The 12,908-nt window shown below is 35.0% G+C and overlaps 1 protein-coding gene across 1 annotated transcript; it reads left to right on the top strand.

The window, feature by feature from the left end:
• The first annotated feature begins 2,761 nt into the window (after window positions 1-2,761).
• On the top strand, window positions 2,762-7,492 carry LOC120074568 (glycerol-3-phosphate dehydrogenase [NAD(+)] GPDHC1, cytosolic). Its single transcript, XM_039027725.1, has 6 exons — window positions 2,762-3,131; window positions 3,349-4,411; window positions 4,983-5,204; window positions 5,856-6,103; window positions 6,810-6,949; window positions 7,145-7,492. The coding sequence occupies exons 2-6, from the start codon at window positions 3,775-3,777 to the stop codon at window positions 7,266-7,268; spliced, it is 1,371 nt and encodes a 456-aa protein (XP_038883653.1). The 5' UTR covers window positions 2,762-3,131; window positions 3,349-3,774; the 3' UTR covers window positions 7,269-7,492.
• Window positions 7,493-12,908: the final 5,416 nt, after the last annotated feature.

Here is a 12,908-nt window from a genome sequence, read left to right as displayed (position 1 = left end):
TGCAACTATCGAGCTATAGTGGTGTGACTTGATAGCTAACGAATACTTATTAATTTGGTCTAAAGAGTTTTAGCCAATTAATCTTAAATCGTTGGAGCTCATAATCTGTAGGTCCACAAGGTCCCTCTATTAGCTTGTAAAACATGAACACTTTGAATTAACATATTGAGTGAATTTGGAATGATATCAATTTAAAGTGTTCAAATTGAAATTAGGGTTTGAATTTGAATAAGTTCAAATTCAAATTAGGGTTTGTATAATTATACTTGATATGATTAATTAACGTTTAATTTATTGAAATTAAATGAAATTGGGGAGTTTATAATATTTAAATATTGATTTAAATATTAATTACATGAATATGATTCATGTTTAAAATTAGTTGTGTGATTAATTTAATATTTGATATTAAATTTTTATTTAATTAATTAAAAATTAAATTAGTTTTCAATTTCAATTCAATTTGAGAAATTGAATTCTGATGTTCTGAATTTAATTAAATTAAGTTTTAGTTAATTTTGGAATTACTTAATTTAAAAAAAAAAAAATTGGAAATGTATGGTTTAGTGGGATTTTCCCACAAAATCACTTTGGAGAAGCTGTTTTCTCCTAATCACACCACCTATCCACTTGAACAATCAACTTTAGTGCTAGCACTCAGATGCTCCATCAATGCTTGAATATAGGGAGTTGATAAAAAAACTCTTCATTTTTGCTAAAGAAGGGTGAAGTTTGCTGAAAATTGGTTTTTGCTACAACTATCATTTTCACCTGAAAACTCATCCAATTTCCTTCACAAATTCACTCCAATCTGAGTTTCACCACTCAAATCCAAGGCTTATAATAGTAGAGAAGATCTCTTGGTGGTTCACTATTGAATTGGAGCTGAAATCATGTGAAGAGCAGCTTGGATTTGGAAGAATTCATCAAAGGTATGTAGTTTAGAAACCCTCTTCTAAAGTTTCTGTTTAAGCATGCTTTTAGAACTCAAATTAAATGTAATTAGAGTGCTTATTGGTATGCATCCGTTGCATGCTAGTATATCCTAACAATTATAATTACTAATTCCCTTAATTCGAATTTGAACGTTTCAAATTCATTTATCACACTATTCTAAGGTTTATTCCATTTGTGAGCTAGTAGAGGACCTAATGAACCTACATATCATGGACTCCAACAAACTGAGATTAACCGGCTAAACTCTTTAACCCAATTAACTAACATTCATTAACTACTGTGACGTTCCTCTAAAGCCTAGTAGTTGCACTCCCCTCACTGTAGATATATTGTGTCCACTTTATATAACCATAATTAGTAAGTTCCCTTCATAGGTTGTTCGTAATAATGGTTGGGTCAATAGCTGTTTTACCCCCGAGATTACCTCTTGTTTCTTAAGTCCCACTAATCCTCTAATGAACAGTTGGTTTGTGATCCAATCGCCAAACCGAATCCCTCTCGGGCTAATGAAAGGGTGGGGCCCCTTATTCAAGACCCAGAGTCAGCACAACAACCTCTCTACTATCCCTAAAAGTAGGCAGGAGTAAATTCCATCTTACACCTTATGTCCCCAATTATCTACCCAGTCTTACCCTTGAAATGGGAGGCTTATTGAGCCAGCGCTATTAAGTCAACTCTCATCCATGAAAATTTAAGGATAATCTCAAATAAACAAGAGTTAATAGTTAGCTCAGAATTAATGTTAAGTTACCTAGGTCATCTCTTTGAAATAATCAGTCTTAAATAGTAAACAACATTATAAAGTAAGAGTGACTTATTTCTTGGTCCGACCTTATACAAACTCTTTGCATAGGATGTCTCCACTCCCCATGTCTCCACATGAACAAATCGGGACCACTTCATTTGAAGCACTTTACAACATTTGTAATATCTACAAATTGGGCCGCATCCGATAGTGTACCCAAAATAAGGTACCCAACCTTATTCGTATAATATAGATCATTTTGGCTATCTACTCGAACTTAATCCACTCTTATGTCTCTACATAAAGTTCAAGTATTCATTTAATAGCCATGGATCTTAGCCTATTGGATTTAGTTTATACAAGTGCAATTTACATATTCAACAACAATTTGATTGAATAACTGAGAATAACATCTTTATTGTAAATAGAATATGTTTAAAATTATAGACTGAGTTTTATGTCATACAACCAAATAACAATGTGATGTAAATGAAATTATAATATATAATGTGATTTATTTCGAACATTAAGCTAATATGTGATTTATATACTGATATTCATATATTGGTTTATACTGTGATTAATGTCAAACATTGAGTTAAACTCTAATTTATATATTGTGATATATTACATATATTGGTTATGATATTTTTCAAATGCCTAACAAAATATTGTAAGTTATATTTAAAATAACCATGAATCTATCAAATAAACCAATAAATCGATACATGAAACCAACCTAAATAGAAAATAAAATTTCATAAAGTGCAATTTTTTCTCTCCAATTAAGCAAATGAATAAAATCTCAACAAATCAATGCATTTTCTTTTTTCAATTAAACAAAAAAATAGAATATCAATAAATGTATTTTCTCTCTCAAACATTAAGAGTGCTTCGTAAATATGAAAATTTTTTATAATGCCACATTCTCTCTCCAGCCATCTACCAGTTTCAATGGTATTTTAATCCGATCCATTAAATCTTATATATATGAAAATATCAAAAAAATTTGAAAAGGGATTGGATATATAATAATCCCTAGTTATTACAAGCATATGCATTTGCTTGTTGGGAAGTTGGCCCCTCTTCAGTTAATGCTGTTTTTTGTACAGATAGAGCAGCCTAAAGCCTTGACTCCACCATACCGTCATCAATGCCTTTCGCTTCTTCTTCTTCTCCTCCTCCTCTTTTCCCCGTCACATTCTTCATCTCTGATAGAAACCCATCTCTTAAATCCATTTTCACGGGTTCAATCGCCACTATTTTTGGCTCTATTCTCTTTCCCTCCAATGGGGTTTTCCCCTTTTCTTGTTCTATTGAATTTGCTGTTTCGAGCTTCTCTTTCAGCGTTGTCTTTGTCTGATGGGTTTGTGAGATCTTGTGCTGTCCTCCATTAATGGTGGGGCTGTGGGATCTTCTAATGTATGAGGTGAGTCTTGCTGTTTTGAAGAGATTGATCTTGTGATTTCGTATTTAACAACACCCCCCCCTCCCAACTTTGTAGTTTCCGTCGAGCTGAAGATCAGACCGACTTAATTGACTTTTTTTGTCCCTTTTCACACTTACTGGGCTTTGCTTTGAATATATTGATCTTTCGTCGTGTGTTTTCGTTTTTTTAATTGTGTTTTGTTGTTGGGTGTGAGTAGATGAACGAACTCCATCGGAAAGAGCAATGCAGCATTTGAATATTTCGATTCTTTTGAAGTTGGAGATAATTTTTCATGTGGTGGTTGGATGAAGTGTTTAGAAATTGGTGGAATTTAAAAACCCTTTTCTTCTTTCGCTTTCTTAATGGTGATTAGAAGAAAGCAGAGCATTCTTGTCTGAAACTTGGAATGAAGAATAGGCCAACAAGCTTGTCAACCAATCTAAAAATCTAGACACCTCTGATTTAACTCATTTGATTTGGACATTAGTTCCAACAACTTGATCTGTATGCTGTAGATTCTTTGAACAACCCCCAGAAATATAAGCTTCTTGAAGGATTTCATATTCAAAATCTTTATCTTCTTCTCCTGGGGTTGTTTCTTTTCTTTTGTTTCTCTGGGGCTGATTTTTCTTCATAGAGTGAGATGATGAGTCCCTCACATTCAAATGGTTCAACTCATAACTGCAATGGATTGGAAGAGAAGCTTGATGAACTTAGAAGGCTTATAGGTAAGTCTGATGGTGATCCACTGAGGATTGTTGGTGTGGGAGCTGGAGCTTGGGGGAGTGTTTTTGCAGCTCTGCTTCAGGACAGCTATGGCCAATTTCGAGAGAAGGTTCAAATCAGGATATGGAGAAGAGCAGGAAGAGTTGTGGATAAAGCCACTGCAGAACACCTCTTTGAAGTGATCAATTCAAGGGAAGATGTTCTGAGGAGGCTCATTAGGCGATGTGCTTATCTAAAGTATGTCGAAGCAAGGCTAGGCGACCGGGTGCTCTATGCAGATGAGATTTTGAAAGATGGATTTTGTTTGAACATGATTGACACACCACTTTGTCCTTTGAAAGTGGTGACTAACTTGCAGGAGGCTGTTTGGGATGCTGACATTGTGGTCAATGGCCTACCCTCCACTGAAACCAGGGAGATTTTTGAAGAGATAAGTAAATATTGGAAAGAGAGAATCACAGTGCCTATTATTATCTCTTTGGCAAAGGGTATAGAAGCTGCTCTGCAGCCTGTTCCCCACATAATAACTCCTACTCTGATGATCAATCGTGCAAGTAAGATATTCTTACCAAGTTTGCCATTTCATCTGTTCTATTTTCACATATTCATCTGCATAACATGCTCTTTAAATATGGGGGTTATTTTCTTTGATTGTATGCTAAAACCCAAAATGAAAATAAACAGATTAGAACGTTGCTAGCTGAAAAAGAGTTATTGTCTGTCTGGATTTGAGTTCTTAGCAGGGAAAGGAATATTATCTCATAAAGATTCTATAAAGACTGGGACACTCGAGTATTGAGAAAGTTCAAATTAAAACATATGTATCTGATTGTTAGTTTCGTGAGTCTTGTGTTTGTGAAATTACGAACATAAGAGTTATCAGTTATGCTATAAAACTGGAGTCATTTTGGGCTCTCTCTGGAATCTTTCTTTTAGTAATAATTTTGTTAAAATCTCATGATTCTTGAAGTTTAATGTTACCAAGCTGTTAATGATAGTAAATATTGAAGGAAACAAAAAGATTTCTACTTATTATTCCTTTCTCTTCTCCTTCCTTTCCATCTATCTGTACAGAAAAGAACCATTACCCCAAATCTTCTTAACTTTGACATTTATTTCTCCCAGCTGGAGTGCCTATAGAGAATATCTTGTATCTTGGTGGACCAAATATTGCCTCCGAGATTTATAACAAGGAATATGCTAATGCTCGAATTTGCGGAGCTGAGAAGTGGAGGAAACCGCTTGCAAACTTTTTGAGGCAACCTCAATTTATTGTCTGGGATAATAGTGACCTTGTGACACATGAAGTCATGGGTGGTCTGAAAAACGTCTATGCTATTGGAGCAGGCAAGTGGTAGATACTTTCTCGTCAATTATCTCAATCATGTTGGAACTGTGATTTTGAATTTCTGATAATAAAAAAGTGCTTCTGATTGAGGAGACTGGTCATCTCTTTATATTCCAGTTGTATTAAGAATTTTGAAATAATATGCCATCTCAATCCTTAGGAAAATAACCAATAACAAATTGACAACCAGTTTGATTGCAACGATTTATTTATAAAATCTTTCACATTTCACTTTGTTATAGCAATTGCTTTTGTTCTTTTTCACGTCCATTGTAGTTTATGTCAGTTTACAGTGCAATCACTGTTTTTGGTAGCACTCTGGTATAGCTGTTTTGACGGTTATCCCATTTTGCAACTGCCTAGCTTGAATAGTTGGATCTTTGCCAATGCTATAACAAATTCTTTTATGAATAGAATGGCTATCTGCAACTTTATTGGCAGTCTTGCATTTCTGTCATTATCATTATACATTCATAATAGTCGAGCATCTCAATCTTTATAGAACATCCTAGGCCTAGGACCAAATCTTTCTTTTTCCTCTCTCTCTCTTGATTTTGATTTCTCTCTCAAAACTGTGGTTTTCTTAGAGATCCAATTTTGTTAGTATTACAATTATACCATATTCATTGCTTTCCATTTTGAACTTTCAGGAATGGTGGCAGCCCTTACCAATGAGAGTGCTACCAGTAAATCAGTATATTTTGCTCATTGTACCTCAGAGATGATATTCATTACTTACTTGCTAGCAGAAGAACCCGAGAAGCTAGCTGGCCCTTTGCTCGCTGACACGTATGTGACCTTGTTGAAAGGTCGTAATGCCTGGTATGGGCAAATGTTGGCCAAGGGTGAACTTAACCTAGATATGGGTGATAGCATTAGTGGCAAAGGGATGATTCAGGTAAAATAGCTGCATTTCTTTCTTGCTCCATTATGAGTTCATGTGAGAATCATTTTCATTTTGCTTAGTTAAAGCTTTACCAACTGCGTTTGAACTTTGAAGCACTAATTTCTGAAAGAAATGCCTCTATATTCGGTAATGATCTCCACAAGAAGACTGATTTTTGTGGATGCACCATGCACACAATGTGCGCACACACTCCTCTACGATCTCCACAATCCGCCTTGTGGGGAGAAGGGTCATGTTTTGTGGCTAGTGGGGGTGTGTGCTATCTTATGAGTTCTGTGGGCTAAAAGGAATAGTAGGGTTTTTCAGGGGATGGAAAGGAATTCTTTTGAGATTTGGTCCCTTGTTTGTTTCCATGTTTCTGTTTGGACTTTGATTTCAAAGATTTTTTGTAATTACTCTATAGATGTTATTTTGCATAATTTGAGTCCATTAGGGATTTCCCTTCTTTTTTTTACTTATTTTTTTATGCCCTTGTATTCTTTCATTTTTTTCATTGTTATTTTCATCAGACAAAAAAAAAAAAAAGACACTCCTCTATGCAAGTGCACACACTTACACATGCACCTATGCATACACACATGCAAACTCGCTACAATAATCCGTATCTACCTATACACACTGACTCACTAAAATAAATACGTGTCTACATACGTACATATAATATATGGTGCTAAAAAGGTGCTTTTCTGTTTTGCAGGGAGTATCTGCTGTTAGTGCTTTCTATGAAATTCTGAGTCAGTCAAGCCTAAATGTGTTACATCCTGAAGACAACAAGCCTGTTGCTCCTGTGCAGCTTTGTCCCATCTTAAAGACGCTATATAAAATACTGATTAAAAGGTAATTTCCTTAAACTTAGGAATACTCATACAACATGTAGTCAGTATTCTGAAATTTGCACATCATATTCTGAAAAATTACTGGCATGCAGAAATGGTATGAACTTCACTTCATGCTCAATTAAACCCAATCCAATCTTGAACTCTTAAGTTTTTCAATCATTGTTTCTCTTTTCTCCGTGTTTCGGGACATTAGGGATGGATCACCTCAAGCTATACTTGAAGCATTGCGAGATGAGACCTTGAATGACCCCCGAGACCGCATCGAGTTAGCACAAAGCCATGCTTTCTACAGGCCTTCACTTCTTGGTCAACCTTGAGTTGTAGATTCCATGGCAAAACTTAAAACTGAGTAAAGACATCTGACTTCATGGAAGTTCTTTCAACATTTGACTTAAAAGAGAAGTGAGCTTTGAACTTTTGAACTGTTTGGTAATGTATAGTCTATAGGTTTCTTTCTTAATCCTATAGACAACAGTTATATGTCATATGGAGAAAGTTGTAACATCATAATGCAGAGTTTTTTTTTCACCCATTTACTAAAGTTTCACCATTGATGATTCAAATTAATACTTGTGACTCACTTTTGTTACTTTTTTTTTTCTCTTTTATATAGGCAAGAAACCTTATATATAGAATGTTGAAAGAAAATTGGTGTCAAAGTTCTCTCCAATGATATAGTGAATCTCTTATGAGCTCCAAATCTTATTTCGGTTTTCAAAGTTTTATGCTTGTTTCATTTTGATTCTAAATGAAAATATTCTAATGGACATTCGTAACATATTCAAGGTGTTGAATTATATTTTACGTACATAAGTGTTGAAATGAGATTAAAAGTGCTTAAAACATGTATAAAGGTTTTGAAATGAGATTCAAACTTCAAATAAAATGATATGGAAATTAGTAACAAAGATCAAATTAACTTCTTCACTTCTCCACTTCTCCACTTCTCCACTCTCCTTTATCAAAGGGAAGTCATTTTAATTAATTAAAATTAATTAATTAATTAAAATTAAATATCTTATATTTATTTATTAAATATATCATATTTGGTTAAATAAATATTTGAATCATATTTAAATACATATTTCTCTCTTAACATATGGTTTTAATATGAATCTCATTCTTAATTATATATATATAAATCTCATTCCTATTAACTTTTAACCTATAGTTTTGGTATGGATCTTATTCATATTAACTTATTATTTGAATCACATTCAAATATATTCATTCTCCCATACTTATAGTTTAAACTTGAATCATATTCATAATTTAACTATGTAATAATGTATCTACATACATCATTTAATATTAATTGTATATGTACAATAAATATAGAGAAATTTTTATAAATAGAAAAATCTAAAAAATATTTATACTTTATAAAAAAAAGTTCCAAAAATGCATGTACTTTTGGAACTTTTTGCTATGAAGTTTAAATATTTTTAAATATTTTTTTATATTAAAAAAAACCCCATAAATATATATATATATTACTAAACTAATTTGAAATGTTCAAATTTTTCTTTCAATGCCTTGGTCCTTGTTTATTCATCGTGAGCTAGCAAGGAGACCTTATCGACCTACTGTTGGGGATAATGCCCTAAACTCTTGTTGGGTCTTGTAGTTTGTAAACACTGTATTGAACAAAAGCTTGTGATGTAATAATATATAATATTTTTCTTCAATATTGTCTATGAAACATATGAGATGTTTTATTTGCTTTACCACAAACCAATAAACTAAGATCCCTGGTTGTCATTGTAACTTAAGCATGTATGTGGAGATATACAGATGGATCATGCCTTAAGTGATAACTAAAATGGTCTATAGTATATGGATAAAGGAGGGAAACTTTATCCTGGTGATGCTACGTATGCGGCCCATTTTGTAAAATAGTTACAAGTGTTGTGACTTGCTACAGATGGTCTGATCCTAATCATTCATGTGGAGACATGCGAGCGGAGGCGTTCTATACAAAGAAGTTTGTATAAGACCGGACCATAAAGTGTTATAGTCTCGTTATATAATGTCGTTCATGACAGAGATTACACTTCACTAGGATAACCATAGGTAACATGACCTTAATCCTGAGTGAGTTGGGAACTCTTACCTTTGAGGGCGTTCCTTTGATTTGCAAAGGTAAGAGTGGCCAAATTGCTGACTCAAACCTACCACTTTGGGGATTCGTCTGATTTCGGAGCTGGAAACTCAGCTACACAAGATGGAATTCACTCCTTCCCCGAAGCAGGGGTAAGTAGATAGATTGCTCCCTTAAGGGCTAATTCTAGAGCTTGAATGATGTGGTGCCACACATAGTAGAACTATGTTGTATTGTTCATTAGATGGATTAGTGGTACTTAAGGAGTTAGATGTAACTACAGGGGGAAAACGGTAAATTGGCCCAGCTATACTTATGAGCATCTGTGAAGGGTTATCGTACTGTTGATTGGTTATATCTGATGGACACAGAAATATATCTGTGGTGAGAAGAGTGTAGTTGTTGGTCTTTAGTGAAATGCATGGCAGTTAACGGATGGTGGATCTCGTGGCTAAAGAGTTTAGTTAGCTATTCACGTACCATTGGGGCTTTAAACCATAGGTCCATAAGGTCCCTTTGGTAGCTCAATGAATTCAAGTTGAAAATCAGTTTTTGAGTCAGTTTGAAGTATTCAAATTGGCGAGAGGGAGTTTGATTATATATGATATGATTGAACTGGTCAATTATATATGATATAGTTGACATGATGTATGAGATACATCAACTGAAGGAAAATAATATAAATATGATTTATATCTAGTAGAGGAGAAAAGGACTATGCTTTATATGTTGCATATGATGTGATATTAAAACTATAGGTTATAAATATAATATGATTATATTTTTTTTAGTTAAACAATTATGATATAATTGTTGGTGGTTTTTCTCCATAACCGTATGAGATAGTGGGAGATTGCATTCAGTTTTCATAACTGAAGGATAAAATGAAAATAATTTTCATTTTGCAAAAAGATCGGACAATTGCTTCATGATTAGTACACTGCCCATCTTCTAGCTAACTAGAGCATACACGATAGCTCAAGTTTTCCTAAATGACCATGTACACGTGTAGCATTCCTAAACGATCATAGCTTTTTCTAAACGATCGCACACGCGAGCGATTTACCTAAATGTTCAGCCCCGTTTTACTAAACGATCGTGCAACCTTTGTTTAATGATCAAGAATTTGTCTTTGCTGAGAAAGTATGTAACAGATCCGTCCCATGTAGTTGAATTTGAGCCATTGTGATTGAATGACAACTTGAGTTATAAAGAGAGGCCTGTAAAAATTCTCACCAGAGAGGTGAAGATGTTACACATTAGGGAAATAGCAGTTGTAATGATTTTGTGGCAGAATACCAGTTCGAGAAGGCCACCTGGGAGCGAGAGGATGAGATGAAAGCCCAGTACCCAGAGTTTTTTTTTTCAAGAATGAACTTTCGAGGGCGAAAGTTCCTTGAGGAGGGAAGAATATAACACCCCGCACCTTTTTTTTTATATATATAATAATGTAATTTCAGTAAAGTTATTATTTGATAATTCATTTTGGATCTCAAGTATAAATGCGGGAATTTAAGTTTGGCGAAAAATTATTCAATTTTGAATTTCAATGTGAAAGTTATGGCATAAATTAATTTTCCTTTTGAAATGGAAAGAATTTATTATAATTATACCTTCCTTTTTAGTTATTACATTTATTATTTTTTTTTTAAACCCCCACCAACCCTTCTCCTTCGTCTTCCTTGTATCGCACGACAACACCACCATCCCCAATTTTTCTTTCTTTTTTCCTCCCAACCGCACGCCGCCTCCATCCAAACCCATGAATGTCGTGCCTCCCCTCTTCCGACCGCGAGCATCTATTCAGCGGCGTGCCTCTAAGTCGACTCGACTCCTTCAGTCGTCTAGGCCACGAGCAATCGCCGCCACTCGATCAACGAGATCAGTCGCGTCTCTGATCGTCGAACCCGACGGTCGCCAACCCACCATCTAGTGTCTATGGATTGCAGCTCGTCGCCAAAGTCTCAAGATTCACAGTCATCCGCGCCAAGTCTGAAAGAGATTCACAACTCGACGGCCAAGTCGCTTGCCGTCAGTCACGCAAAGTTCTTCGAATCCGTCGTATCTCGTCATTTGTGCTGCAACAGTAAGGGTCGTCGGAACTTGTGGATTTGGGTAAGATTGTGCCATTTTTTTAATTGGATTTATTGGCTAATGGTGTTCTGCTTCAATCTATTGACACGTGTTTGTTTGGGCTTTAAAAATCAAGTTTTGGAGAAGCTTTGAAGTTAAAAGTGTGCTGTCAAGAGGATTTAGTTGTGGTTTCGACAAGTTTTGGGTAAGATTATTGGGAATTATTTGGCTAATTTGGTTATTGGAACTAAGATCTTTTATTAATTGAAATTTGGATTATGTTTAGGCCTAATTCAATTTCCATCTAAACTAGGAGGAAGATTAATTTGTTTATCGCTTAGACATAATTTTGACTTCGAGGTAAGTAATCTTATCACTGGAACTGCCCACGGGCTAGGCTTTAGTTGTATGCTAGCATGATGAGTGTATGTTATGGTAAATATTAGCATGTTGATTGATAGTATGACCTGAATGAAAGTATGTTCTGGCACGAGTTCTGATTTGTTTACTATACACCTAGGCACTTGATCGTTAGTATGAGGTGGTATGTGTTTCCATATGTTGGTATCTGATCTGCTGATGTTGAGACATACTTGTATGTTGTGGAACTATGATGTTAAGGTATACATGAATGTTGTAGAATATGTTGTTGAGGATTATGTGTATGTGGTAGAGCCATGGTATCAAGGATTACATGTATGTCATAGATTCGTACGATATTGATTTTTGAATGTTGAGACTGTGTGAATGTCCTCACTGATTAGTTAGATGCTCACTAGTTTGTATTTCCTCTGGGATTCACCAGTTTGTGTTTCCTTCGGGATTCACCAGTTTTGTGTTTCCTTCGGGATTTACCAGTTTTGTGTTTCCTTCGGGATTCACCAGTTTATGTCTCTTTCGGGATTCACCAGTTTGTGTCTCCTTCGGGATTCACCAGTTTGTGTTTCCAATGGGATTCACCAGAGGTAGTGGGCATACTTAACTACAGTAGGATTAAACTCAGTCTCTTACTTGTTTCATGTGTGTATATGTTCCATAGGTGGGTATCTAGAGGACATAGATGCCTAGCCTGACCCTAGTGGTGGGTTTACTTACTGAGTATTTCATGCTCATTCTTTCTTATGTTGATGTTTCAGGTAAGGGTAGAGATGCACCAACGATGGCGCAGCGAAATTCGTGATCGCCCACTGGGACTAGTTTTTACACTTCCGCATCATGAAATTTAGAGTCCTTATTTTTCCCTTAATGTTTAGTTTTACTATTTGAAACTTATTATGAAGGATTGTTTTTTTATACTTTTAATAGTCTTTACGAATCATGGGTACCCTATTATTGTTTTAACAATTGCATTTAATAAATGGCTTTTGAACTTCTCTTGTCTATTTAGCATTTATTTCAACATAAAGGAGTGTTGTTTTAAGTGCCATGTGTCACGGTATGCTTGTCCAAGGCCTGTTGCCCATGCCACATGCCCGATCAACCCCACTTCTAGCATACTTTCATATCTTGTATTGTATTAGCTTAGTTAGCTTGCTTTCTTTACATTTTCATTATAAGTGACCACTCGCCTTTTTGCATATGCAAGGCGCAGTGGTTTTTGTTCAGAATGCACTATATGGGGATAAGACTAACCATCACTTCCTAATACCCGGAGTAGTACTCTATAAAGCTGTTGTTGTTGCTTATTGCTTTCTAGTCTACTACAATCTTTCTTTTCTTTATTCACACTCACAAAAAACTTCTTACGAAACCTTTTCTCCAAACTAGTTTTCTAAACCGTTTT

Source organism: Benincasa hispida, chromosome 3, assembly GCF_009727055.1.
Source record: "Benincasa hispida cultivar B227 chromosome 3, ASM972705v1, whole genome shotgun sequence".
Taxonomy (NCBI): Eukaryota; Viridiplantae; Streptophyta; class Magnoliopsida; order Cucurbitales; family Cucurbitaceae; genus Benincasa; species Benincasa hispida.
The sequence above is the reverse complement of the archived record's forward strand: the minus strand, read 5'-3'. Positions and strand labels throughout refer to the sequence as shown.